Below are 26,864 nucleotides of genomic sequence, written 5' to 3'. Positions count from 1 at the left end.
GTGTACTATGGACAAAATTATAACTTGCTCAAATATATTCAACTGTTTTTCACATTATAAACACAAATGTTACACACCAAGGAAATTAACCACTGAGAAAATCTTGGGATAACACCTCTGTTAAAACATTTGTTTTTTTGTATAGTTGTGGTTCCCATCACAACTGAGACACAAAGTCACCACTTGTTTCTATATCTTCGATATCAGCATCATCCAAATCGTCAAGTTCCATGCTCCCACCAAAAGAATACGTTCGAGTTCTGGGCAACTGAACCACTGTTCTTGCCTCCTGAATTATCGACGATATTTCCTCCATGCTTTGGGAAGGATTATTTACATCCATGCACTGATAGCTGCCTCCATCCATCAGTTCTACAGGCAAGTTCTTTAGAAACCATGGGTGCCTTCTTATTTCAGGAATGGTTATTCTCTGAAAAACAGGCAAATAGCTTCAACTGTATATCAAGGTATCGGTACATGTTCCATTGCAGATAACAAAGCAAAAGATTGAATTGAAGAACTCAAATGTATCTAAAATGGAGTTGGTTCTTGAATCAAAATAGTTTACCTCTTCAGGGTTAGTGACGAAAATTCTTGATAGAAGATGCCGGCACTCAACAGAAATGCGAATATTATCAGGAATGGAGTATTGGACACCGAGTATTTTCTGTAATCCGGAAATAGCAATCAAAAGGATGAATCTCAAGAAGGGTGTTTTTAAGATTGGGAGATAGTTACTCACAACAATGGTCTTTCTGAAATTTTTTGGATCACTTGGATCTTCAAAAGGGTAGGCTCCAACCAACATCACATACAATGTGACACCACAAGACCAGATATCTGCAAGCTAAAGATTTCAATGGTTTCTCGATTAAATGTCATTAATGCAACAAATGATTCCAATTGTAGTACGAGAGGGAAAATATGAGATAGGTTAGCACCTTCCCATCATATTCTTTCCTTGACAGGACCTCGGGAGCAACATAAGCGGGTGTTCCCACAGTTGATTTAGGTTGAGAATGAAACACATCCGACTACAAACAAGTTTAAAAGGATTTAGTTTGCTAAATCATAAATTTTATATGATCATAAGAATCAGTTTTTTAATGTTTAAAAATAAAATAAAAAATACTGACCTTAGAATACCCAAAATCACATATTTTGACACGCGGGGCCATACTCCCATCTAGTAATGTGTTCTCCAATTTGAGATCCCTATGGCAGATTTGCTGCAACGCAAACATAAATATGTGGAGTATGAGCAACAAACAAGAAATGGGAAAATAAAACTACATTTTGATGTTATACCATTGAATGGCAGTAGCAGACGCCTGATATCAGTTGTTGAAAGAAGAACCTCGCCTGAGCCAAACAAGAAGAAAGATCAAGCAATCGGTCCACTAAATACTAGAATACTAAAATTAGCCAGTTGGAGGACAAGATACATCTAGATGCAACAGAAGCGGTGACCGTGATATCAAAACTAGGGAAGAGCATAATTTTCAGGATAATGGAACTTAGGAATACTCGGCCATAGCTAAATAGAATAGCAACAAGCTGAGATGTTTCAGTTTCACACTAGAACTTAGTTTCTTCTTTCTTCTTTTTCTAAGTCAAGCTGTTTTGACAAGAGGGGGGACAGATACTGAATAGAATCACAATTCCAAATTTCCAGAAACATATAAAAAATACAATTCTCGTTAACCTTTAGCTCATCTTTGAGATTGATGCATATACATAATACGGATTGAAACATAAGAGATATCAATGAACTATATCTATATTCATCATGTAATACGGTCATACCTCATCTTCGTTAAACCTTCCAGCACTACATATCCTTTCAAAGAGCTCTCCTCCGGCAGCATACTCCATAACTATTGCCAGATGAGTCGGTGTCAGCAAGACCTGGAAGAATCCAGATCCATTCTCATAGTCCAAAACAAGTATAGCAAAACTCAGGCAACAATATGGAAAAGGGAACCTCATAGCCGCTTAACAATCTTTGAAATTTCTTCTAAAGTATTTCAAATGAAAAGGGGTTATAAATTCACATAATAAGTGCATAATACAATGAAATCCAGATCCTCTTGCAACTCAAACCACGATATTTCCACAAACTTCTTTTTGTGCAAATTCTCCAACTCCACTATTGTAGCCTCTCTATGAATGAGCTCAGAATGCCATTCATGTATCTATCAGACATCAGAGTTACACAGTATTTCATTTTTGAAGGTCGAAGTTCGAGATCAACTTACTCCATTATATTCAATCCACAGCCATGCTACTATATATCTTCATTTCCCACACAAAAAACTCAGCTTATCAATACTTATAAGGGGGGTGTCTTTTTCATTCTATTTATATGTGATACAGAGCATCAACATCCATGTCCTACTTTATAAGGACAAAACCTTGTTTCCAAAGGAAAAAACAGGAATCTTCTGAAATGAAAGCAACCTAACCCTTAATGGCACACCATCAGATGACTTAGACAACATAAAAATTCTCACCACCAAACTAGCAAATAGCAATAGAGGATTTTAATTGCTTGAAAAGAATCAATCATATAATTAATGCTCCATAAATGAGAAGAAACAGAAAATTCAACTCTTTAAAGTAGCCAGGTGAGCTACCTCCTTGAATCTGACTATATTAGGATGCTTCAATGATCTGTGATTCATGATTTCCCTTTCCACGTGTTCATCAATCTGCAACCCATAGAAATAAGGGAGACAAAACACAAAAAGAAAATGATACTCAGTAATTTATTACACAACAGAAAAGGAAACAAACAACTAACCAGATAGAGAAATAAAAGGACTCAAGAAAAAAAAAAAAAAAACCTTTTGCCCTCTTTCAATGAATTTAACAGCAAAGAGCTCTTTGGTCCTCTTGTCCCTCACAAGCTTAGCAACCCCAAAATTCCCCGACCCCAAGTCCTTCACAATTTCGTAGGCATCCATGACAACAACAAATAAAATTGGAATTTCAAGAAAAAAGATGAAATCTTTATTGGTTTTTCCCACTCTTTGCAATCCCCTGAAATGCTTAATGGGAGCTTTAACCAGCTGGGCTTCAGAATCAAGAAAGCACCGAAACCAAAGACGAGTGGGTTTGGCAGTGTGATCTGATGAGCAGAAAAGAACACCGCAACGACTCAACGGGGGGAGAGTAGACTAGACTGCGTTAGGGAAGACCGCGGAGCGAGTGGGAAGTGATTAGACACACGTGGAATAAAGCGGAAGGTTAGAAGAACGAGGCATGAATGTGTCACCTATCACACTACGCGACAACCTTGATTTTGTGCTCTCTGTCTGAGGTTTTTATGCTTTTTTGCTCTCTCTTTCCTTCCCTCTTCTCTATCCCCTTTCTTTTTTCTTTCTTTCACTGCTCCCAATTCGGAAGAAGTTTCAAAAACAACGATGGCAGTGTGGAGCTGGAGAATCCAAATCCGGAATTGTTTGGCAGACACCAATGGGTCCCACATACCGCAATCAAGAAAGTCATTCTAGATTTCCACCACCTCAAAAACTGGAGTGGATAAATCAACGCTGCACTGCCCTTTCTTTTTTCACCTCTTGCCTTCGCAATGAAGAAAAAGCTGCCACGCTGTAAGCGGAGTGGCCGCTCTTTTCTGGGCCCTAATATTTGGCCCAGCTCATTTTTTCTAAAACGACCCAGTTTTGGACTTCATTGGGCCGAAAGATTATAAAACATGGCCCATGAGACATTTGGATCCTTTTATTGAGCTAGCATCTCGACAGCAACATGTAAAAGAACAAAACATTAAGCAAAAAGACAAAAAAAAAAAAAATTAAAAAAAAAATTCATGATGTGTAATAATCTTTAAAAGAAAAAGAAGAAAGAATAGAAAAAGGAAACAAGTTGCCACCGTCCCCTCCGCCCTCGCCACTATGGACGGTTGGCGTTAAACTAGGCTCACAAACGCCCTGCCTTTTGGATTAACATTAACGCCCCTAACGATAATTTTTTATTTTTTTAATTGAGTGACGTGACAAAAATTTACAATCATTATCTAAGAGTGTATCCGAGTAAATCCTGTAATGTAATCTTATTCGACAACGGACTACAATGAGATAAATTAACCTAAATTATCTATATATGTCATGTTTAAACCAAAAAGGTTAATTGGTCATTCTAAAAGTTGATTGAGATTCTCCCAAACTAATCTTGAATTGAAAATTTGGACTTATTGTCTTAATTATTGGTTAATTAGATTATCTTATAATCCGGTCACACAAAAAGAATCTAAAAATAAACTAGTGAAAAAAAAATACAAAAATATCAAAGGGGAGTCGTAACATTGAAGATGTCGGAAATCCAAGGGCTGAGAATCGCCCACAGAAATCAACCCCTACAAAATGGTATCCGAAGACGTCTCTCATCCTCTCGTTTGAAAAATCAAAAAGCTGAAAACCATCGCTGGCACGGCCCCTTCTACTCTCTCTTCAATTCTTTTTTTAAATTTTTTTTTAAAATTTCTGTCTACATAACTTATTAGCTTTGCTTGCATTTCCTTCCATTCATACCAGATCTCTCTTAGTTTCTTAACCCAAGGAGGGAGGGATCCGTGATTCTTACAGGAGAAGATGGCGCGTGAGGAGAACGTGTACATGGCGAAGCTGGCGGAGCAGGCCGAGAGGTACGAGGAAATGGTGGAGTTCATGGAGAAGGTGTCGTCCTCCCTCGGAGACTCCGAGGAGCTGACCGTGGAGGAGCGAAACCTCCTCTCCGTGGCCTACAAGAACGTCATAGGTGCTCGCAGGGCTTCCTGGAGAATCATCTCCTCCATCGAGCAGAAGGAGGAGTCCAGGGGGAACGACGACCACGTCAACGCTATCCGCGAGTACAGATCCAAGATCGAGACTGAGCTCTCCAAAATCTGCGATGGGATCCTTAAGCTCCTCGAAACCAAGCTCATCCCCTCCGCCGCCGCCGGTGACTCCAAGGTCTTCTACCTCAAGATGAAGGGCGACTACCACCGCTACCTCGCTGAGTTCAAGACCAGCGCCGAGCGTAAGGAGGCTGCCGAGAGCACTCTCACTGCCTACAAAGCCGCTCAGGTTTTTTCTCTTTTTTTATTTTTATTTTTTTTATTTTCCTTGTTTTGGAATTACAATTTACAAAGATTTATTGATCTGAATGCTGCAGTCTTGCGAAATCTCTATTAACCTATTTTATACACCCATCATTTATGTGAAGTATGAATCTTTTTTTTTTTTTGTCTTCTATTGTTAGTTTGTAGAGTAGGGAGGTGTCATAAGGCAAGTAAAATTGACTCAATAAGCTCTTGAACCCTTGAATTAGATCATAACAGTTACGTGTTTCAAATGATTTCGGGCATGTTAGGTTCACGCGATTCGTACCTGTTAAAAAGTTGCGGACTTGTTAAGCATTTTGATCAAAGTCTCCAATCATATACTTGACATAACAAATCCATGGGGTGATAGTTCATATTTTCTTTACTGAACTTCAATCTACTGGTTTTTCTTGTTTCAAAGTACTTGAGATATTGTTTGAAGTTGGAAGAACATGATCTCATATACGCCTCTGTATAATGCCAAAACTAAAAGGGGGATGGGAAGACTAGGGATGGGTGTATATCTACATGTTCCTTTTTTTGCATATATCTTATCTTAACAATGTGTAATGAATTTGTTTTATGAGAATTCAAAAATAAAATCTGTTTTTCATCTTACCTGTACTTTGTTTGATTGCTTGTAGGACATTGCGAATGCTGAACTTGCACCTACACACCCAATCCGTCTTGGGCTGGCTCTTAACTTCTCTGTGTTTTATTATGAGATTTTGAACTATCCTGACCGTGCTTGTAATCTTGCAAAACAGGTAAGGATTTCTGGGTTCGCTTAGTTTTATTTGCATAGTTTTGTTTGATATTGTGATTGTTTATACCTTTTCCATCCATGCTATAGGCCTTTGATGAAGCAATTGCTGAGTTGGACACCCTGGGAGAGGAGTCATACAAGGATAGCACTTTGATCATGCAACTTCTCCGTGACAATCTCACTCTATGGACATCTGATATGCAGGTAGTCCATCATTACTTTGAATAATTTTCTTCCTGCTCAAATGCACATATATTCATTACTTTGAATAATTTTCTTCCTGCTCAAATGCACATATATTCATTACTTTGAATAATTTTCTTCCTGCTCAAATGCACATACATTCATTACTTTGAAATGTTGAATACTAAAGATTTGATGCCTTGGTTGTGTTGTAGGATGATGGAACTGATGAGATCAAGGAAAACCCCAAGAAAGAAGAAGATCAACATTGAGGGTGGATTCCTTCACATTAGCATTTCACTTCTCCTTGATTGTTTTAATTTGGAGAAGAAGTTTGTTTTTGTTTCCCATGTTATGGTTTTCTGTTTTAAGGGGTTCTCCAGTCATTGAGAATGAACTGCTTATTAATACAAATACTTAAATCATTTGGTATTCATCTTTATACGGTTCTGAAAGTTTTATTTACATGGTAAATCAAGCATTATTTCCCTTTGTTTTCTTTGCTCTTCCGAGTTAAGCTTATTTTACTAAATTACAAGGAATTCAAGTTACTCCTAGGAAGTTGCAGGCAAAGATCAAAAACCAAAACCATGATTTGAGTTGAGTTTCAACAAATTTCAATTTACTTGATTTATTCACTTTGATTGGGCAAGGATTAGTAAAATAACTCCCAACAAGAACAAATCATGATTCACTGATGCATACATATATCATCAAAAGAATAAGATGAAGCAATTAGAAGATAGAATGATTTCACAAACGCAGGATGGGAAAATAAAGCACTTGCATTACTGATTACTGAAGCAACAAGAAAGTCATGGTTCTATAAATCAAGAAAATATCTTTCTAGCTAAACAACATTGATTTTACATTAATGGAAAGTATAAAAGAGCTCTAAGCTCTCTCCCCTCTGATTCTCCTGGCCAGCTGAATGTCCTTGGGCATGATGGTGACACGCTTGGCATGAATGGCGCACAGGTTAGTGTCCTCAAACAGCCCAACAAGGTAAGCCTCAGCTGCCTCCTGCAATGCCAACACAGCGTGGCTCTGGAAACGCAGGTCAGTCTTGAAATCCTGGGCAATTTCACGGACAAGCCTCTGGAATGGCAGCTTCCTGATAAGGAGCTCAGTGCTCTTCTGGTATTTGCGGATTTCACGAAGAGCAACGGTTCCAGGCCTGTATCGGTGAGGCTTCTTCACTCCCCCAGTAGTTGGAGCGGACTTTCGGGCAGCCTGTAAAAGATTAAAGACCAAAATTCTCAGTGGAATTGAAATTAGGGCATGCGAAAAATTCACGCCGGAGAAAAATCAAACCTTGGTGGCAAGTTGCTTCCTCGGAGCCTTGCCTCCGGTTGACTTGCGAGCAGTTTGCTTGGTACGGGCCATCTGAATTGCACAAATTTTAAATAAGAAAACCAAAACTCGACAAATATAGACTCCAGAAATCTACGAAGCTAGGGTTTCTACAACAATTATTTTCTTTTAGAAAACCCCATTTTTCAACCAAATTAATCAAATTCCTTCGTTCTCCTCCCAATTGGAAACGAATACCAGTTGAGAATTGTTAATTACAATAAATAAAATTTACATCCCAATCTCAAATCAAAACCCTAGCAGGAAATCAACCCAACCCGAGATTCAAATATCTGAAACTCAACTGAGAAACTACGGATACAATTGACACAAAAAGTAATTGAATTAAGAAACAAGAAATATGGGAATTATTAAGGGAAGAAGAGAGAAATTACCACAGCGATGAAACTTGGGTCGAGTAATAGAAGAGATGGATTCTATCTGCAAAGAATGAAGGACAAAGGCGGCTTTCGCTTTTGTGGTGTGGTGTGGTGGGTGGGGTGGGGGGTAAAGGATATTTATATCGTTAGGGGTAGGTGAAATCTGGGGGAAAATTTTCGTCCAGATTTGCTTTTTCCGTGTTTCTATCGAACTACCAAATCAACGGCTGAAAGTTGGGTTTTTTGTGTTTCTTTAGATAAAGGTATACGGCTGAGGTAAACTACTGTTGAAGGATCTCGATCCTGGAGTCTCTATACTCGCTCTCTCATTGGCTGATAGGATTTCTCGAGGATTGATAAGTAATTGGATTCACATGTACGGAGTGCTATGCAACATTCCATGGGCTGTCCTGTTTGACCAGTCATACGATTCACGATTCTTTCCAATTTTGGTAATCGTATTTTTAACAGGCTTTTTGGTCTACAGTCATACAAATCTAACGGTTCTCTCTAGTATCATATTGAGTGATGTACTACAATCCACTTTTTTTTTGTCCTTTTTTTTTTTAATTTTAAATTTCATCTTATAACTTAACTGATAAACATAAAGATAAATTGGTCTTGATAGAATATTGAATGTTGGACTTGACTCACCTAATATTATATGCGAGTTGGGATGTGAGGACAGTTGTATAAAGTAAGTGTATGATGGTTGGTTAAGATAAGGGGTATGACGGTAGGACAAGGTAAGAATATGACACTTGGATAAGATATGGACAACAGCGCATGCATAGAATGGGTTTATGTGTGTGATGGTGGGTGGAAGAGGTGTGCATATGGGGATGACCATACACGTGGTTGGTCAGGAAGAGTCTTCCGGCAGTATAAAAGATCAGACCCTGGTTTGTTAAGTCATGAAGACTTCTTTGGTTGGGTGGTCCAAGCCTTATCTATCTTGTTGAAGAGATATAGGTCAATCCTTGGTCAAGGTTCTTTGTTATTTATTATTTATTAGCCCCCAATTCTTTATATATTATTGGGATAAAGTACAAATAAGCCACCGAACTATTTGGGAAACGGCAATTAAACCATCAAACTTAAAAAACCTCCAAATAAGCCATTGAACCCGATAAAAAAGAGCAATTACCATTTTTCATAGGTTACCTTCCAGTTTTTGCTGACTGGATTGCCACATATTCATTGTATTTTATTTTTTATTCTTATTATAATCTACCTGGATGATTTGTAATCAAATTATCAAATTATCTTAATGTATGATGTATGAAACAATGCTTTAACCCAAATAAGTAGACAACAACTGTACACTAACTTTCACTACATACGACAACTTCGGCACAACCTGAACACTAAAACACAACTAATACATATTAAAAACAGTAGGCAGGATCACAACAATCAAAAACGTCTCCAACCAAACTAATCCATGTAGATTATAATAAGAATAAAAAATAAAATAAAATGAATATGTGGCAAAGTTGCGATTAAAGGGGAGAAATTTTAGGGCAGAATGTTTAATTTGATAATTTGATTACAAATAATCCATGTAGATTATAATAAGAATAAAAAATAAAATAAAATGAATATGTGGCAACCCAGTCAGCAAAAACTGGAAGGTAACCTGTGAAAAATGGTAATTGCTCTTTTTTACCGGGTTCAATGGCTTATTTGGAGGTTTTTTGAGTTCGATGGCTTAATTGCCGTTTCCCAAATAGTTCGGTGGCTTATTTGTACTTTATCCCTATATTATTTGATCAGCCCTCCTGATTTTACATATATTGTTCGTTAGCTTCATTATTTTTGGACCGCCATCATGGGCACTTGGGTTGGTACTCTTGGTATTTTGTACGCATTTTATTGGGCCTAACACCTGGATTAGTAATATTGTTATTTTTCTACCTCATTCAATATTATTATACCCGATTTATGGTGGACTCCGTCCCAATAAAACCATCAAGTCTAAATTACTAATAGTTGACTTGTTCATATTAAGAATGCTAATAAACTACATAATTAAATTTAGAACATTGCGATTACTAAGTCAATAATCCGACAAACCTAGTTGTATTACTACAATCCACTTTAAATATAAAAATGGTAAAGGAACAAAAGTATTCCCGTGAATTTTTAAGAAAGTTTGATGTCTCAACGGAATGAACTGATCGTTGCGAGATGTGAATAGTACAATATGAAAAAAACGCTATTTCGCCAAATTCAATATTTGCTCTGGTGTAGTTCCTTGCTCTACAACATTTGCAAAACTTATGCAGTATTTGCAGCAGTTGTACATATCTCATGATGGCAAAAAACCTCATGCACTCTACTTTCTACAATTTGAGTTTGGTCACATCAATCCTTTGGACAGGATATGTATATGCCTCGTAATTGATCTGTTGGCCAAGGGAACTTAATTTTGTAAGAGCAGTAATCAAGTCAACCTGAAAACCAACATGTCTTTGTCAGGTGAAGAATTTTGTGTTAGCTATACAATACTGCAACTCCTTACAGCCCACCATAAGCTTTTTAACAATCCCTTTTTTTTTTTTGTCAAGAACAATCAGAATCTATGAATTATAAGTTGTTATAGAAATGCAATTAAAAAAAAAAAAACTGTGACACTTGCCTCATAATCAGTTTGGGATATTGTTTCTCGACTTCTTTGGTACTTCTGAATCCATGGGAGGACCTCTGGGTCTGAAGCCAGTTTTGCCTCAGTTTCAGCCTGATCAGGCCCCAGGAATGCAGACATTACTGCTAGCTGGGCAAGAAATTCAAAACATGACCGGCAATGTCAGTTATAAAAAACAGCAATATTGCCATTTTCAATTCCATGCATTTTACAATGTTAAATGTTTTCCAAAACATTCAAATGTAAAGAATGCCTTGACTTACCTGGCGGGGGCCAAAGCCAGAACCAACTGTTTTGTACTTATCTTTCATTTCCTGAATACTAGCAATTCCCCACTGAGGGACCCTTCCCTCTGGGTCAGGTTCTGTGGAATCAGACCTTCCAAATTGCCTATCAAACTGGCCCCACTGTCCAAAGAAACAGAACGCTGTTCAAATACAATTAATCATATAGAAAAATAAGCTTATTGATGGAAATAAGTCTTTTTAGTTTGCCTCATGCTTTCCATGGGAGTGAAACTTGGGTTTTCTAGAATGCTTGAAATGGTTTCATGTTAACCTGTCCATTTGAGCCATATGCCCTGTATAAAAGAGCCCCTTTCTCAGCATTCCCACCGCATTTCCGAATTGCAGCATCAAGAAAGGTTTTTTTAACCGCACTTTGTGCTGCACCAAATTACAGAACAAAGTCACAAACTTTACACAGTAGTTTTGTCAAACTAGTTTTGTCCTCATAAATCTGAAGATGCTCCTTTCTTACTGTGTTATAAATTGCCGAAAAAGGATTTTTGATTCCTTAGGTTGAAGGGTGGCTCAGTAGTTGAGAATGCGTTATAATCCCAGTGCTGTAAATTCTCAGAGCCAAATTTGTACTTATTTTGTATTAGCTGACATTGCTTTATAATCCTAATCCCCAATTTCAGTATGTAATTGGAGAAACTAATGAATGGATGCTGATGCAACAAGGTTTTCTTTTAGAGACCAAAAGTAAGAAAAACAAATTAAAAAGGGCGTAATTCAGAGGGTTAGAAAGTGTCCTAAAAGTGCATGAAGCAGAAAATCCAACAACATAGTTCATATTGATGAGTTAGAAACCTTCCATAATCCTCAGATAATACATAGACACATACAAATGTGATTATGTTACATGCTTTCTGACTATATTCAGCAGCCATTGATCTTCTCAAGGTACTATCAGTCTCGGATTTATTAACAGAAAATGGTCCAGTTAAAATATATAATTCAGAGTACAAAATGTAACAAAGTCTTACCTCCAAATTGGATCAGATCTGCATATGAGATCGGCCCACCCTTGGACTTTGCATCAATGTCCTTCTTTGCCTCCTCTAACAAATTTAGAGCTGCAGCTAGCCCCTTATTTTCTGGTCTGCTGATCTCTGAGCTTCATGTAGGAAGAACACAGACAGGAAAGAAGAATTAAAAAATGAAGGCAGTGTATGAACATGGAGTTTATGCAACATAAAAGGCTTCTTCAAGAGAAATGTTTCATGACTTATCATATATCAAAGGATCTCCATCCATTATATCTCAAGCATGATGGTATCCATTAGGTAAAATTTGTGGCTTAAATATATTTTTACTATAGCAGAGTCCAGATAACATAATTGAATAAGCCTCATCACGCATATCATTGTTTGCTCCAGCTTTTTGCATTATATGTGCATTGCTTCAGCCTAAAATGAAAGAAATCTTATGTGCGCAGTTTCTTACTCTGGTTCAAAGAGGAATAAAAGATTTCTCCTAATAAATATTACTTTTAAAAAGTACCTGAAGCGAATTGATCCATTGGGACCTCCGGATTTTGTAGGCTGCAAATTTCCTTTCAATTAGATCAACTTTTAAACTTTTACCACTTTTACATATTAAATATGAAGTGATAATCTCTAACCTTGTCATAAGTGAAAGCATCATTAATAGCCAGAGTCAGCAAGGATGGGATGAGATCCTGATTTCCCTGAAACATATACAGAATGAGATCATGTTACACTACATATTGGAATTGGAATGGTGAACTTCAGTAGGCTTGCATGTTCACAATGTTGAACGAGATTTACCTCTATAGCAGTGTAGAGGGTTTCCTTGACAGTTGCTGTTGGAAATAAATGGTGAAAAAAAAGAGAATACATAGAAGTTAAGCCTAGTCCGATCATCGTAAAATTGTTAATGAAAATCTTACATTGAAACTCTGAGCGCTGTCTGCGTTGTATCAAATCAGCAGCATTAGCCACTTCAATGAATGAACTGGATCCTCCTATGAGGTTCTAAACAGAAGTAAAACTGACAGAAACTCATTATCATAAGCCTCATTCATACAATATAACAGACTCATTTAGCTAGGGTTCTCACTAAGTAAAAAAAGTTGCAGTTATGATTCTCTCATTCACACTGACAGGACAAACAAAACAGCAGATAGGGCGTCAGTGTCTCACCAAGCTTACGGTAGCACCAAGGCAATGAAGAAAATCGCGTCTACGAAAGGAATCCCCATGGCTACCACTGGGGTCGAGCTTGCAACAGATTGTGCCCTGAAAGTTTCATTGTTGATTACATTACTCCATTATCACCATTAGAATAATTGCCAAGTTACCAAAACGCAGAGGGAAACAACCAAAAGTCTTCTCAATTATACTCTACACTATGGAAGTTCCATTCCTTATTCCGTTTGAAAGACGCAAATGAACATTGAACAATGAGCATATTCATATCCAAAATTCGGCATCATCGATCTTTTTAATGGTAGTATATACTTGTTAATTGTAGTGAAATTAAAACTTACAGGTGCAATGGAGTGTCTGGAGGTAGTTTTAGAAGGAGGAAGAACCAAAGATGGGATGGTCGGGACGAAGGACACCACTCCCATTTTACTTCCTGCAATATCTCTCTCTCTCTCTCTCTCTGGAAAAATTGTGGAGAGAAGTCGAGAAGATAGTGAATGAGGTAATGCGTTCATGATATGGTGTTATACTGCTATCCAATCAAAATGAATATAGAGATGCTGCTGCGGGGTCCAGTCGCAATCTTCTTTCTTTTTCTTTGCTTTTTTAATAACTAGTTGCTGGACAAGTTAAATTGATGCTTAATATGTTAATTGCATATAACAAGTGGCGCATAATTTTTGTATCAAGTAAATTACGAATTTGATTTTTATCAATATTTTTTCGGTCCAACTCGTCACATAGGTTCAGGCTCATTCTAAGCTATGGATACATTCTCATGAGATTTGATGCATTAATACTACTACAATAGCATTATCTTGTCTTTAACTTTTCATAGTTTAAGTAATCACAAAATTTCAAGTTCGACTTTTAATTGGAGTCATTCGTTGACATTCTTAATTTGAATAAATTATTTATGAACAATTTAAACTGATTTATCTTCTTGTGCAGTTAAGGTCACAAGGCCAGATTTATTCAATGCACACCCTCATGTAGTAATTGCGGGTTTTCTTCGTCACCCAAAAATAAAATAAAATAAAATAAAATGTAATTGGTGCTAACTATTTTTTTCCCTCTAGGAATAAAAGAATGATTTTCTAATTTCTATGCATAAATGTCATGATCTATGAAGAATCTATCTGAAAAGTTGAGAATGGTTTGTATGTGTAAACTCCTGGCATAAACAGTCTGGTAAAGGATTTACATAAAATGCTTCTTCTGAGCGAAACCTATCCATTCCCCTGGTTCCTGATATAGGCCCCTTCCTCTTCCTGGGCGACCCTTGCCTGAGCAACAAAAGAACATATGATCATTTGCTGCAATTCAAGATTCATGGAATAACAAATCTTTCCCCATATAATATAGCGTACCGTCTTTTGTGGATTTCAACAATGCGGTTAGACAGATTGTTCCCTTCTTTCATTCTCCCCATCTGAACTTTGTCAAAAAGTCGAACAAGAGCTTTCCTGAGGAAGTCAAGGGAAAACTACTATTTAAGTTCTTGGGGTAATGGAGTGAGTATAGACAATATCAGCAATAATGGTTAAATGAAGTATATTACCTATCAGGAGAGATTGTCTTCCTGTGTCCTAGGAACCGACGGTGACCCTCAACTGCTCTTGCCATGTTTCCCGAGTATGAAGGCACAAATATGTCGCTCTCAATTGACACGATATAGTCAAGTGCAGCCATCTGAGACGAGTGTTTTATAAATGGTTTCAGCTCCTTAGCAGACGCTAACTTTTCCTGTAAGATAACACAATTTTCAACCAAAGATGCCTCACATTCTTTATGGATTTCATAATTCCTTAGAGAAAAGCAATATTGGAGATAGCTTGCTCCTCAACAACATACCTTGCTCATGATTAGGGGATAGCGGGAGAATAAGTTGGCCATGCGGGATTCACCCCCATAAATCTCTCCAGCAGCGATGTATATTGGAGTGCTTGATGGGAATCCTAAACCAGAAAGGAACATCCCAACCTCTTTTGGAGTTAAGGGGCAATAGCCTTTGGCTCTCTGGTCTACAGGGTCAATGTCTTTCACTTTCCACCAGGTGGTGTTCTCCCTGGAAATGAGAAAGATGAATAAAACTATTCATCCATGTAACCTGTAGAAGCCTAGCCTTTGGACATGAATGTAAACTTATGTTCCTAAATATCATACCTGATTTCCTTTAATTCCTCGGCTTCTTGTGGGGATAAATCATGTGTACATCCGCTGAAGGCAAGCATGTCTTTCTCATATCGCAAATGCAATGCAATATATGGACCGTAGGATCTCATCCTATCAACCAGAATCTGCAGAGTAATGTCAGACAAATGATCACAGCTTGCTGATGAAACAACAGTATACAGTCAATAGAAATGAGGATTGAATTCAAAAAATAACCTTGCCCATTGCTTCTATTCGGGGTGAAAAGCGGAGGGCTTGATAACAAGCTCTGCACCGCAGTTTTTGGATATCGGGAGGCAGATTATTATTAGCCAATCGTGAATCAGACTTTGCTGCTCGAATGACCTGATAGTCTGCCCACATGCTAGCTATCTCTTGCTCATAATAATCCACACCAGACCAGCTTCTGAAATGCTTAACTGCTCTAGTTGCAGTTACCAATTCCTTAGGTAGCTTGCTGACAACCGTTATATCATTTGCCAACGACTTAACAAAATGATCTCCATCAAAGACATCGGTGAAATTACTGCATGTAATATGTAGAAGTTCAAAGACGAATGAAGAATGCAGGTAGATAGAAGAAACGGAATAGAAATGTTTTCAAGGCACACAATATACCTAGAATCCTTCCAGAATGAGCGTTTATCAAGCTCTGGCATCACAAGAGTAGCATTTATAATACGAGCAACAGCAACCATATCACAAATCTGCAAGCAACAAAGCATTTCCTCCATGAGCCACTCATGGATACTTCAAATATATCTGATCATGTCATCAGAAACTTGTTATCTACTTCAACAAAAATAAAATTGTTACCAATTGATGGTACTGACTTTTGTGCACGAAACATAGGTAAAGGGAGAACGAAAGAAAAGCACAACCAATTGACTGATAATGACTTGTACAGATACGAAAGAAAGATAAAGGAGAATAAACAGTTAATGAATGGACCACATGATGAGAATGCAAGGTGAAGTTCATTACTGAGCAGTGTTTGCAATCCATCTAGGAAATTTTATTTTCTTCACAAGGCAGAAATCCTTTCTACATATTTCGAGCTTGGAATTGTATTGAATAACTCTAAAGCAAAATAAATCACAGAGAAAAGAATACAAACCCCAGCCCTCATCTGATTAAGTCCACCATTTGCATGAACCAGCAGGTAGCCTTGAGACTCTGGAGGAGCTGGATATCAAATTGCACTATGAAGGATAAGCAAATGGAAAAATCAAATATGCATTCTTGAAGTGGAAAAAAAAAATGGAGTTCTGAAAATCTTTGCCTGGCAAACTGAAAGCTTCTTACGTGTGTAAAACGAGGTTGGTGAAACACATGGTACATAGTCTCTTTTAGGTGGCGGTTTCCATAACTTGTCCACATCTGAACTCCATCTTTCACCTTCCAACTGTCAAATCTAAAGGAGTGAAAACATGAAAGATGCATAACTACTTCGTATCAACAATTACTGTCCCAAATGTTCAATACCTACAAGTAGACACCAAGTAAAAGCAAATCTATGATAATGAAATCCAGAAACTCGAAATAGAAAATGCATATCCAATATAATTCCTTCAATTGAAACTGAAAAACAAAAACGTATAAATAAAAAATAGCTTTCAATCTGAGAAGAATGATACCTTGCGAGCAGGGAGAGAAGGTTCATGCATCCAGTTTCCCTCTCTGCTCAGTCGTTGATACCCGAGCTCATATGGCTGCAATAGTAAAACAACCTAGATCATAACCAAATCTTAATTGACACTTCAAATTTTTATTTTAAAATAAAATTAATCTTCGAAATTCTTTTGTGAATTACACCAACTTTCATTTCATATACCATAATTAGTACTTCGAAATTCTTTTGTGAAACGACTAAAAGTAAAAGGATCATCGATGTTCTTCGAGATGTACTTGAAGACAAAATAAAGTAACGTCACGATGACCAATAAGTTTCGAGTTTCGAGAACCAAACCAAAAGAGTCAGAACAGAATCACTAGAAATGAAAAGAACACGCTAAGAAAAGTGCAATTTGGAAAAGATGAGACCAATCCCTAACAAGAAAACAGATTCGAGAAATATGCTAGAAATGTTGACTTCAAGAAAGGGAGAGAGATACCATAGGGAGCTTCTCAGGCAGCTTGAACACTGCGGAAGGAGGGAATATCACTTCAACGTGTACGGAAACCAGAGCCAGGAGAGCTATTACGCCTATGGCGAACTTGAGCATTTGCCGCACTGCCAACACCGTCCTCCATCTCCTTCTCTGCATCGCTTCTATCGCCGCCGCCGCCGTCACCACCACCAACACTGTTTCCTCCTTCTAAGAAAAAACCAAACCAACCAACCAACCAAATAGCCAACCCCGAAAACAATGCAACAAAAAAAACAAGAAGAATTCCCACTTTTTTATCTCTCTGTGTGTGTATATATAAGAAGTCCCGTGAGCGGGAGAAAGAGGGGTCGGCTGATTTGATTCTTTCTTTGCTGTGATACGCTTTGCCGATGTTTAGCTGTGCGTTTTGTTAGCATTCGGGTGCGTGAAAACTCTGCGTGGCGTTTTCTGTGATTGGTCGCCTTTGATCGCGTTTACCCTGTCATATTTTATCTATTTACATACGGTTAATATTGGATAAAGATATATGTGTATCTATGATATCCGAATATATTCTTGGTAAAATAGTTAATTTATGTTTATTTTAACTTATATGATTATTATTTATTGTTTAACTTGATTAAAAAATCATGTTTGGTTAATCAGCTTTTTATAATTTTAAAATGCTAAAATTTAAAAAACTGTTTAAAACAATTTTTTCAATTAACCTTTTGAAAAAAATAAATTATACCAAACACTTATAAGTTAATAGCTAATTTACCAAACATATTTCTACAATCAGCTAATTTTATCAACTAGTCATACCCTCTAACTCAATCAACTAACAATCATTTACCAAACAGAGCCTAAATCTAGTGACGAATTTCACAATACGACTAATTGAACTGTCTATGCGGACACAACCCTACAAAAATAGAATCCAACCTCGATTCTCTTACACCTTAATAATAAATTAAGTGAAAAATATAAATAAATATTAGTCGTTAATTAAGTAAATTTAGTAGTTAAAAATTATTCCGTAAAAAAATAAGAAAAATAAAGCGGGACTAATTTTATAAATATTAAAAAATTAAAACTTGTAATATTCATAAAATTAAACTCGTTATTATTTGTTCTTTTATAAATGTACTTCTTATATAAAGCACGGTTCTCATCTGATGTGATTATATATTTTTATTCGTACTTTAATTTCATCATCTCTATTATTTTTGTTTACTCCAGTAATTAATAATTAATTGAGTGCTTTAACAATATTATTCATAAATTATTTCTTATTATTTATAAATTTTATGTGATTATTTGTTATGATAAAGATATTTAATTTTAATCTTGTCATTGGATAGTTTTTTTTTATAGGTAGCTAATTGTATTGTAATTATAATTTATAAATAATGTAAAACTCTTAATACGTTCTTAATTTTTTTTTATTGTGCTAAAAATGACATCTTTCTATTATTTAATTGTAAAAGAGAAATAAATAAGACTAGAATATTAATTTGACATGTATAACTTATTCAATTAATATATACTTACCTTCTAAAAATTATAAATTATATTTAAATTTTAAATTAAATATAAAATTTCGTGTAACGCACATATAAATGGTTAGGAATACTAATAACTGCGAATTAATTGTGACGAGCAAATTCCGATAGTTGATGAGTTAGGAGTCAAAGTGCCGACTAGCATTGAATGTGAACATGGGGTTTATTGTTAACTGGTGTATTCATTATAGCCTTGCGTTTTGGTGTGAGTGACGCGGAGATTCGAACCCATGATCTTTTGCATGACTCTGATACCAAATTGAATCATGTGCTTCATCTTAACTAAAAGCCTTTCTGATAGTTGGACGTGGTTGGACTGCACATATTATATTTATTCTCACGGTGGATTCCAAGGGCAACACGTGGTGCACATATTATATTTATTCTCACGGTGGATTCCAAGGGCAACACGTGGTTGGACTGCACATATTATATTTATTCTCACGGTGGAACGTGGTTGGACTGCACATATTATATTTATTCTCACGGTGGATTCCAAGGGCAACGCACATATTATATTTATTCTCACGGTGGATTCCAAGGGCAACACGTGGTGCACATATTATATTTATTCTCACGGTGGATTCCAAGGGCAACACGTGGAAGTCTCTTTTAGTTTGGATTCCAAGGGCAACACGTGGTTGGACTGCACATATTATATTTATTCTCACGGTGGATTCCAAGGGCAACACGTGGAAGTCATAGTTGGACTGCACATATTATATTTATGCTCACACGCCCCCTCAACGTGTGCGGTGGATTCCAAGCGCAACGTGGAAGTCTCGGAGATTCGAAGTCTCGGAGATTCGAACCCATGATCTTTTGCATGGCTCTGATACCAAATTAAAACATGTGCTCCATCTCAACTAAAAGTCTAAACTGATAGTTGGACTGCACATATTATATTTATGCTCACAATTGACGGTCCCGATCTGCGGTGTTTGGGGGTACGGTGCACGTGGAGGCGTGTCCATTTGCGATTCGGTCTCAGTATATTTTGTGATTGGTAGAAGGGTGTTTTTGTCTTTTGGTGTGTGGCAGTGTGGCGTGATGTTAAGGGATTTTCTTTTGTTTTTTTCCTCTCCCACTTGTTCCGCACTTGACTGTGGCGGTGGCTTGGCTTGCAGTGTGTTCTCCTGCTTGGTCTCTTGGGGTTACTGCGACTAGTGGCTAGTCGTGGCTAGGTCGAATGGTAGTCGTCGTTCCCAGAGGAGGGCATCCGGGGGTCAGCTTTCGTCGTCGTCTTCGGGGTCGGCCGGTGTTGTTGGCTTCCCGGCGCATGCTAGGTCATTCAACTGTAGGATACACCTTAAACTCGTAAGATCCTAACTATATGAGACGTCTTTAAGCTCATACCATATTTAGATAGATAGTTAGACTAATTTCCTTTCACATTGGGCGGACCTAATTAAATGAGTAAAGTCCTAGCCATATTGGTAACAACAAAGTGTTAGTCATATTTGTTTTTCTATATGAGAAGAGGTTTTGAACTCCCAACATCTCTTAACGGATGAGAGTGCACGAGAGAGAAAATAAAATATGGTATTTACATTGTATTTATTATTGGTGTTTGAGTGGCAAAGGAAATCACTTTCACTAGGAGTCAAATTTGTAACTTATAGTTATTAACTGAGTAATTTAGTTAGGGTTTCATTTTAATTAGTTTTGTAATTAGGTGTTTAGAGTATAAGATTTTGCAGGCGAGTATATATAATTAAATAATTTAAATTTATATATAGGATAATAGGATTAGAATCATGTGATGTGGAAGATGATGCCTTACAGATACCGTTTCCAATAAACTGTAGGAAGACAGTACAATATTTCCGGCATCCATCGTCATTGTTACATAGTGGAGATCAAGGATTCAACATCCTCAACAAGGACATCACAGCTGTTAACGATGAATAAACTATAAAATAATAATGCAACAATTTTAACTTTTAGTTTTTTTTTTTTTTAAATTAACTTTTACTTATTCATTACAATTAAAAATGATTTGATTTGATAATAATCTACTGATAAAGCGACCCAAAAATATTAAATTTATGTTGAAAATTTCACTAGAAATACTAATTCTATGCACCCAGTCCAAACTTGAGCTTTTGAGACTACGCCAAAGAACCTTTATGTTATATATATAATTCAAACTTTTTTTTAAGGTAAACATAGCTATTCCATTAATTCATAACATAAAATGTTTACATCAACGATCAATGAAATGGTAAACCATTCTTTACAGTCAGACATAAAAACAACTTTTCTAACTATGCTATAGAAAACTTGAATCGTATACTGTTTCATAACTATGAAGCTATGTTTCTTCAGGGAACTTAAAGCTTCATCAAAGATCTGGGTCTTCGTCATCATTCTTTTTTGCTCATCCAGGATAAGATCAATACTTGCCGAAACCAAACTAAACGATTTATGCTAATGAAAATGAAAAGCTCGTGAAAGTAACAAGAGGAAAAATGCTCGTGAAAGTAACGAGAGGAAAAATGCTCGTGAAAGTAACGAGAGGAAACACAATAATAGAGAAAATAAAAAGTGCGTAAAGTCAAAGTAGGGTTGGGAGTTCAAGACTACCAACACAAGCCCCAATACCTACTTACTATTATTTTATTCAAGGGAAAGAAAACGGAAAAAGAAGATCTGTGGCGGTGGTCGGAGGCGGACGGAGCTGCGACGGTGGTCGAGGCGAAAGAAGAGCGAAAGCAAACGTAAAAGGTGACTAAAACCGCTGGCTCAAAGCTCCATTAGAGCTCTGGCCGGAGGCCGGCGGTGGAAGCCGAAGTTGAGTAGCAGAGAAAGGCGCTTGATTTTAGAGAGAAAATGGAGGCAGCATTAGGGTTTCTGATTGCATCATAATTCAAACTTTTTAAAAAGTTTAATTATATATATATATATATATATATATATATATATATATAGTATAAATCTACATCAATTTTTCAATGTGTAACAAAGATTATTTGAAGGTATTTTAAATTCTATTTTCTCAACTCATATAGGTACACATTGATAATCAAATTTTTAAACACTCTTATTATCAAATTTTCAAACATTCATTGGCCCTGTTTGGTAAATGGTTGTTAGCTGATTGGGTTGGCTGTTTGGGTTAAAAGATATGATTTATTGATAACATTGGCTGATTGTAGAAAGTTGTTTGATAAATTAGCTGTTAGCTGATAGCTGTTTGGTATAATTTCTTTTCTCAAAAAGCTAATTGAAAATGCTGCTTTGAGTAGCCTTTTGAATTTTAGCATTTTGGAGTTACAAAAAGCTTATTATTTACCAACTAATAATGGTCAAATAAGTCAAAATTGGCTGATAGGCTGATTATTTACCAAACATGGCCATTATCAATTTTGAGGTATAATATATCAAATTCATTATATGTCTTAGGAGAATTTGAATCAACTTTGACCCAACCCAAAAATCAATCGAAAATTATAACACAAAATGATTACCTTAAATGACAATTAAGAACACTTGGCCCATGTAAAATGTGCTAATTAATCTCACCCATCCGTATGTGTTAATCAAATGCTGAAAATTAAGGAAAGGCAAAAACTTGTGTAAGACCGTCTCACGGGTCTCAATTCGTGAGACGAGTCGGATATTTGATTAATGAAGTCAAACATCTAACCCATTAATCAAAGATTGACGCATTAAACAAAGATCCGACCGTCTCACAGATAATTGAGACCCGTGAGACGGTCTCACACAAGTGTCATCCTTAAGGAAAATGGAAAAAAAAAAATCATTTTGACATTTTCGTAATTATGATAGGTATTTAGAAATTTGTTATAGTGTATTTGCAAATAACTAATAGTGCACACATACGAGTGCACTATTATAGATTCTGAGTATACTACTAGTTATTTGCAAATACACTATCAAGTATTTCCAAATGTAATGTGGTAATTAATTACATAAATATATTTTTTCCTTAGTATTCAACTATTGGATCAACCTATATGAATTGATAAGATTGGTTTGCATTTTTACTTATGACATGCGTCCTCATATGATTATTGCCCTCTCTCTATATATTTGATTGTTTAAAACAAATATTTGACCCGTAGTAAACGTTGTTTATTAATATAGTGTATGTTATTGTAGGGTTTAATAAAACATTATTAAAAATAAACATAGGCTCCAAGTTGTTATCTATGTTTGCCTCCTAAAAGTTGTTATTATCTATGTTCTCAACGTGATTAGGGGAGAAAATGCTGAATTAGAGTCTGTATAGAGACGATGCCAAACGATCAAAAAATTAAACTACTATAGATAATGACAAATTAACAAGGAAGACCAGCTGTGCAGAGTTGAGAGTAGAGACAGATATCCAAACACCAAGTAAAAATAAATATGAAAACAAATAATATATATATATATATATATATATATATATATATATATATATATATATATATAAAGTTAAAGAAAATGGCAAAAGTTGGTCAGACAACGAGATGTCCTAAGTAGACTTTAACTGTAGGAGGCACCTTTAAGCCCATACGACTAATTCACGTTCGCACCGAACCAGCTCAATTAAGAAGCAAGTATTGATCATATTGATTTTTTCATACGAGAGGATATTTGAACTCCGAACATCTTTTAATGGATGAAAGTGCATGACCACTCACGTCAACCAAGCTGGTTAGGCCATGAAAGTAGAAAGGGCATAATGTTGCATCCTTTGTGTTGGCTTGTGCTTATTCATGGCCTCTCTTCATTTTTGCCCTATTTAATTTCTATAATACCTAGCTGCTGCTTGCAAGCCATCACGTACTATTTCAATAGATAGTAATTAAGACAATGCTTATACGGTAATTAAACCAGGGTCTATGTAGTAAAATGGAACTTTGATACATGTTTATTTTTAGTATATTATGTGTTCATTTTTAGTATATTTGTAACACATTATATAAAAAATAAACATGTATTTATCCAAAAAAAAAAAAGAAAAAAAAAAGAGGTAGCCGAATAGATATAACATGATTCTTGTATAGAAGATTATAGAATTGATTCTTGTCAATATCCTCTCGCTCAAATCAGTGGCACAGTGTTTTTCTAATATAGTTTAGCTCTTCTGTGCAATTTATTACAAAGCATTAAACAAGAGCGCACTTTATCTGACTTAGTGTAATGTAATGGATGTGGGTTTTCCTCATCATATAGGTAAATATACAATATCAACTCAAAAATATTCAAGATGAAAATTTTAATATCAAAATTTGTGCGTGGTTGAATTGAAATTTCATTTTTCTCCTAGCTATCTATTAGTCACCTGTCACCCACATCAATATAATATTATGTAGATAGGATTGAGGGTCAAATTATTATTATTAGTTACTCCGTAGTTAAATGTATTAATGACATGATAATATAATATGATAATTTTAGTAGAAGCTAAGAAGTATAAAATTTGGCAATGAGCGAGAGAACCGCGTACTTACTTTATGAACAAGGCAGATGTAAAGTTGGCATCAAGCATGGCACAATTGCACATGCATGCAAATTAAATGTGGCATTCCACAATTGCACATGGATGGATATTATGTTATAAGTTGCTTTGGGAACAGGAGTGTTATTGCTTAAAGTTATGTTGTTTTGTACGTTATGGAAACAAGGTTTCAATTTATAAAATTAAGAAGAAGAAATGTTGTCTTTCTCTCTTAATTGCACTATAATTAAACTTGTAACTCTTAAATGTACGTTAGATTATGCTTCCCAAAAGATCGAATCTCCAACCCTAAGGGTCTTTCACATCTCGGTCTGAAGAGCATTAGGAATGATGTAAATCATGGTAATTCAGTTGAACACAGAGGTTACACATTTACTTACTGCGCACAATAAGCTACATGTAGATTATGCTTTGAACATATATGCGTTGTTTGGTAAAATAGTTAGCCTATCAATCAATTTTGGCTTATTTGACCACTATTAGCTATTTGAATTGGTTAAAAAAATCAATATAAATGTTTAGTTAATCAGATTTTTGTAACTTTAAAATGCTAAAATTCAAAAAGTTGTTTAAAACAACTTTTTCAATTAACTTTTTAAGAAAAGAAATTATACCAAATAAGTATCAGCTAACAGCTAATTTATCAAACACATTTCTACAAGCAGCTAATGTTATCAACTATTTATACTCTCTAATTCAATCAACTAATCGCGGGTTGTTATGCCGTGGATCCAGGTCCACCTTGCAAGGTGGACCTGGGTCTACATTCACATACACTATACTCTACATTCACAATTTGTAAACTCCACATTCACACATTACAGGATTATATGTTTAGTAACTATATATATTATCACTGTTATGCATTCACACATTCAAAACTCTATATTCACAGGTCCTATACTCCATATTCACAACTTGAGAACTCCACATTCACACATAACAGTGCTACAAGTTGCTAGAACTTCTTAACTCTATTACAGATTCACACATGCATAACTCTACATTCACGATTTCTATACTCCATATTCACAATTTGAAACCTCCACATTCACACATTTCTGGGCAACTCTACATTCACACAATCATAAATCTACATTCACGATTTCTATACTCTACATTCACACTTTGAAACCTCTACATTCACACATTTTTGGGCAACTATATATTCAGCAATATGTTTACTAATTTAAAAAAAAAAAAAAAAAGAAGACAAAAACGACGTAGTTTTGGACCCAAGTCCACCTTGCAATGTGGACTTGGGTACACAGCATAATTTACCACTAATCGCTATCAACTAACAACCATTTACCAAACAAGACCATGGTGTCATCACAATTCTTTAAGTTTCTTCCTAACAAAGTAGGACTCATACGGTCCAATTTTTTGCTACCCCTACCAACCAAACGCTGGCCTTCTTTGTCCATTGGGCTTCAATGTCTTGACCAAACTTCTTTCAATCTCATCCTTTTGGATTAGCTCATGCCCTAAGCTAAGTCGAAATATCTCAATATTTAAACCCATAACATGTGTTCAATGCAAACCTTGCGGTTCCATTAGTAGTCTCTATAATGTTAGGATTAACCATGAGAAGCGCTCAGCAGACCTTGCGGCTCACACTCATGCTAAGGATGTAGGTTCTCGATCCAACTCGGAAGTTTGAAACTTGAACCCTCTTGTTAGTATTTGCGACTTGATTTTACCTCATTAATATACGTTAATTTTTACTTAAAAAATTACAACAATTAAAAATAATAAAGCGTTTATGTTCTGTCACATTCTAATTACTCATCACTTAATCACCACAGGATAACAAGACGATGACGAGGATAACAATAATAATAATAATAATAATAATAATAATAATATTATTATTATTATTATTATTATTATTATTATGTTTTGAATTAACAATTTATTAAGCAAGTCAGTTGAATAAATAAAGGAAGAAAAAGAAAGTCACGACATTGAATTGAAAAGTTTCAAATCACGTGACCTTTAGAATGAGTCCGTCGGTGGTCGACTTAATGACATGTTTTGAATTGAAATGGAAAAACTTGTAAAAAAAATGGAAACAATTGGAATAAGGGTCAAATTGGCCACTGAACTACACACAAAAATGCAATTAGGCCATCAAACTAAAAAACAATGCAATTGGGTCCCTGAACTACACAAATTAATACAATTTCATCCAAAATGACCTGTTTTACCTTATGTGCCGGTTACCTATTTTAAAAATAATATTTTAAATAAAATAAATAATTAAAATTAAAAAAAAAATTAAAAAAAAAAAAAAACCTACCGGCTAGAGACGAATCGTCTTCGGCCGGCCTCGTCTCCATGGCCGGAGCTTCGTCTTCGTCTCCGGCCGGCAGTTTTATTTTTTTAATTATTTTTTAAAATTTAAATTTTAATTAATTATTTTATTTAAAATTATTTTAAAATATCATTTTTAAAATTGATAACCGGCACATAAGGTAAAACAGGTCATTTTGGATGAAATTGCATGAATTCGTATAGTTCAAGGACCCAATTGCATTGTTTTTTAGTTCGATGGCCTAACTGCATTTTTGTGTGTAGTTCAGTGGCGAATTTGACCCAATTTGCATTTTGAAAAAAATATGTTTTAAGACCTTTGAATTTTATTTTTTTTAAGTCCGCAATTATTATATG

The 26,864-nt window shown here is 35.8% G+C and overlaps 5 protein-coding genes across 5 annotated transcripts; 1 reads left to right on the top strand and 4 right to left on the bottom strand.

Annotated features, from left to right (window-relative positions):
- Nucleotides 1-8: 8 nt before the first annotated feature.
- On the bottom strand, nucleotides 9-3,507 carry LOC115995696 (serine/threonine-protein kinase SAPK2-like). The gene is made up of 9 exons (XM_031234803.1): nucleotides 2,847-3,507; nucleotides 2,637-2,711; nucleotides 1,807-1,908; nucleotides 1,309-1,362; nucleotides 1,137-1,229; nucleotides 942-1,034; nucleotides 743-847; nucleotides 569-667; nucleotides 9-430 (listed from the first exon to the last, which is right to left on the bottom strand). Exons 1-9 carry the CDS (start codon nucleotides 2,964-2,966, stop codon nucleotides 158-160), a joined length of 1,014 nt encoding a protein of 337 aa, XP_031090663.1. The 5' UTR covers nucleotides 2,967-3,507; the 3' UTR covers nucleotides 9-157.
- Nucleotides 3,508-4,339: 832 nt separating this feature from the next.
- LOC115995705 (14-3-3-like protein C) lies at nucleotides 4,340-6,518 on the top strand. The gene is made up of 5 exons (XM_031234814.1): nucleotides 4,340-4,449; nucleotides 4,557-5,087; nucleotides 5,749-5,871; nucleotides 5,958-6,074; nucleotides 6,269-6,518. Exons 2-5 carry the CDS (start codon nucleotides 4,614-4,616, stop codon nucleotides 6,323-6,325), a joined length of 771 nt encoding a protein of 256 aa, XP_031090674.1. The 5' UTR covers nucleotides 4,340-4,449; nucleotides 4,557-4,613; the 3' UTR covers nucleotides 6,326-6,518.
- A 302-nt stretch (nucleotides 6,519-6,820) lies between these two features.
- LOC115995716 (histone H3.3) lies at nucleotides 6,821-7,960 on the bottom strand. The gene is made up of 3 exons (XM_031234826.1): nucleotides 7,802-7,960; nucleotides 7,368-7,439; nucleotides 6,821-7,286 (listed from the first exon to the last, which is right to left on the bottom strand). The coding sequence occupies exons 2-3, from the start codon at nucleotides 7,437-7,439 to the stop codon at nucleotides 6,948-6,950; spliced, it is 411 nt and encodes a 136-aa protein (XP_031090686.1). The 5' UTR covers nucleotides 7,802-7,960; the 3' UTR covers nucleotides 6,821-6,947.
- Nucleotides 7,961-9,849: 1,889 nt separating this feature from the next.
- On the bottom strand, nucleotides 9,850-13,390 carry LOC115995685 (thylakoid lumenal 29 kDa protein, chloroplastic). The gene is made up of 11 exons (XM_031234792.1): nucleotides 13,230-13,390; nucleotides 12,883-12,978; nucleotides 12,630-12,714; nucleotides 12,508-12,542; nucleotides 12,342-12,407; nucleotides 12,221-12,261; nucleotides 11,704-11,834; nucleotides 10,992-11,098; nucleotides 10,697-10,840; nucleotides 10,428-10,562; nucleotides 9,850-10,242 (listed from the first exon to the last, which is right to left on the bottom strand). The coding sequence occupies exons 1-11, from the start codon at nucleotides 13,311-13,313 to the stop codon at nucleotides 10,132-10,134; spliced, it is 1,035 nt and encodes a 344-aa protein (XP_031090652.1). The 5' UTR covers nucleotides 13,314-13,390; the 3' UTR covers nucleotides 9,850-10,131.
- Nucleotides 13,391-13,837: 447 nt separating this feature from the next.
- Nucleotides 13,838-17,526, bottom strand: LOC115995675 (O-fucosyltransferase 7-like). The gene is made up of 11 exons (XM_031234781.1): nucleotides 17,178-17,526; nucleotides 16,701-16,775; nucleotides 16,369-16,468; nucleotides 16,181-16,248; nucleotides 15,682-15,770; nucleotides 15,280-15,589; nucleotides 15,055-15,188; nucleotides 14,743-14,956; nucleotides 14,450-14,634; nucleotides 14,259-14,354; nucleotides 13,838-14,174 (listed from the first exon to the last, which is right to left on the bottom strand). The coding sequence occupies exons 1-11, from the start codon at nucleotides 17,328-17,330 to the stop codon at nucleotides 14,024-14,026; spliced, it is 1,575 nt and encodes a 524-aa protein (XP_031090641.1). The 5' UTR covers nucleotides 17,331-17,526; the 3' UTR covers nucleotides 13,838-14,023.
- Between the last annotated feature and the right edge of the window lie 9,338 nt (nucleotides 17,527-26,864).

The sequence above is a fragment of the Ipomoea triloba genome, chromosome 1, assembly GCF_003576645.1.
Source record: "Ipomoea triloba cultivar NCNSP0323 chromosome 1, ASM357664v1".
NCBI lineage: Eukaryota > Viridiplantae > Streptophyta > Magnoliopsida > Solanales > Convolvulaceae > Ipomoea > Ipomoea triloba.
This window is presented reverse-complemented; position numbering and strand designations above follow the sequence as displayed.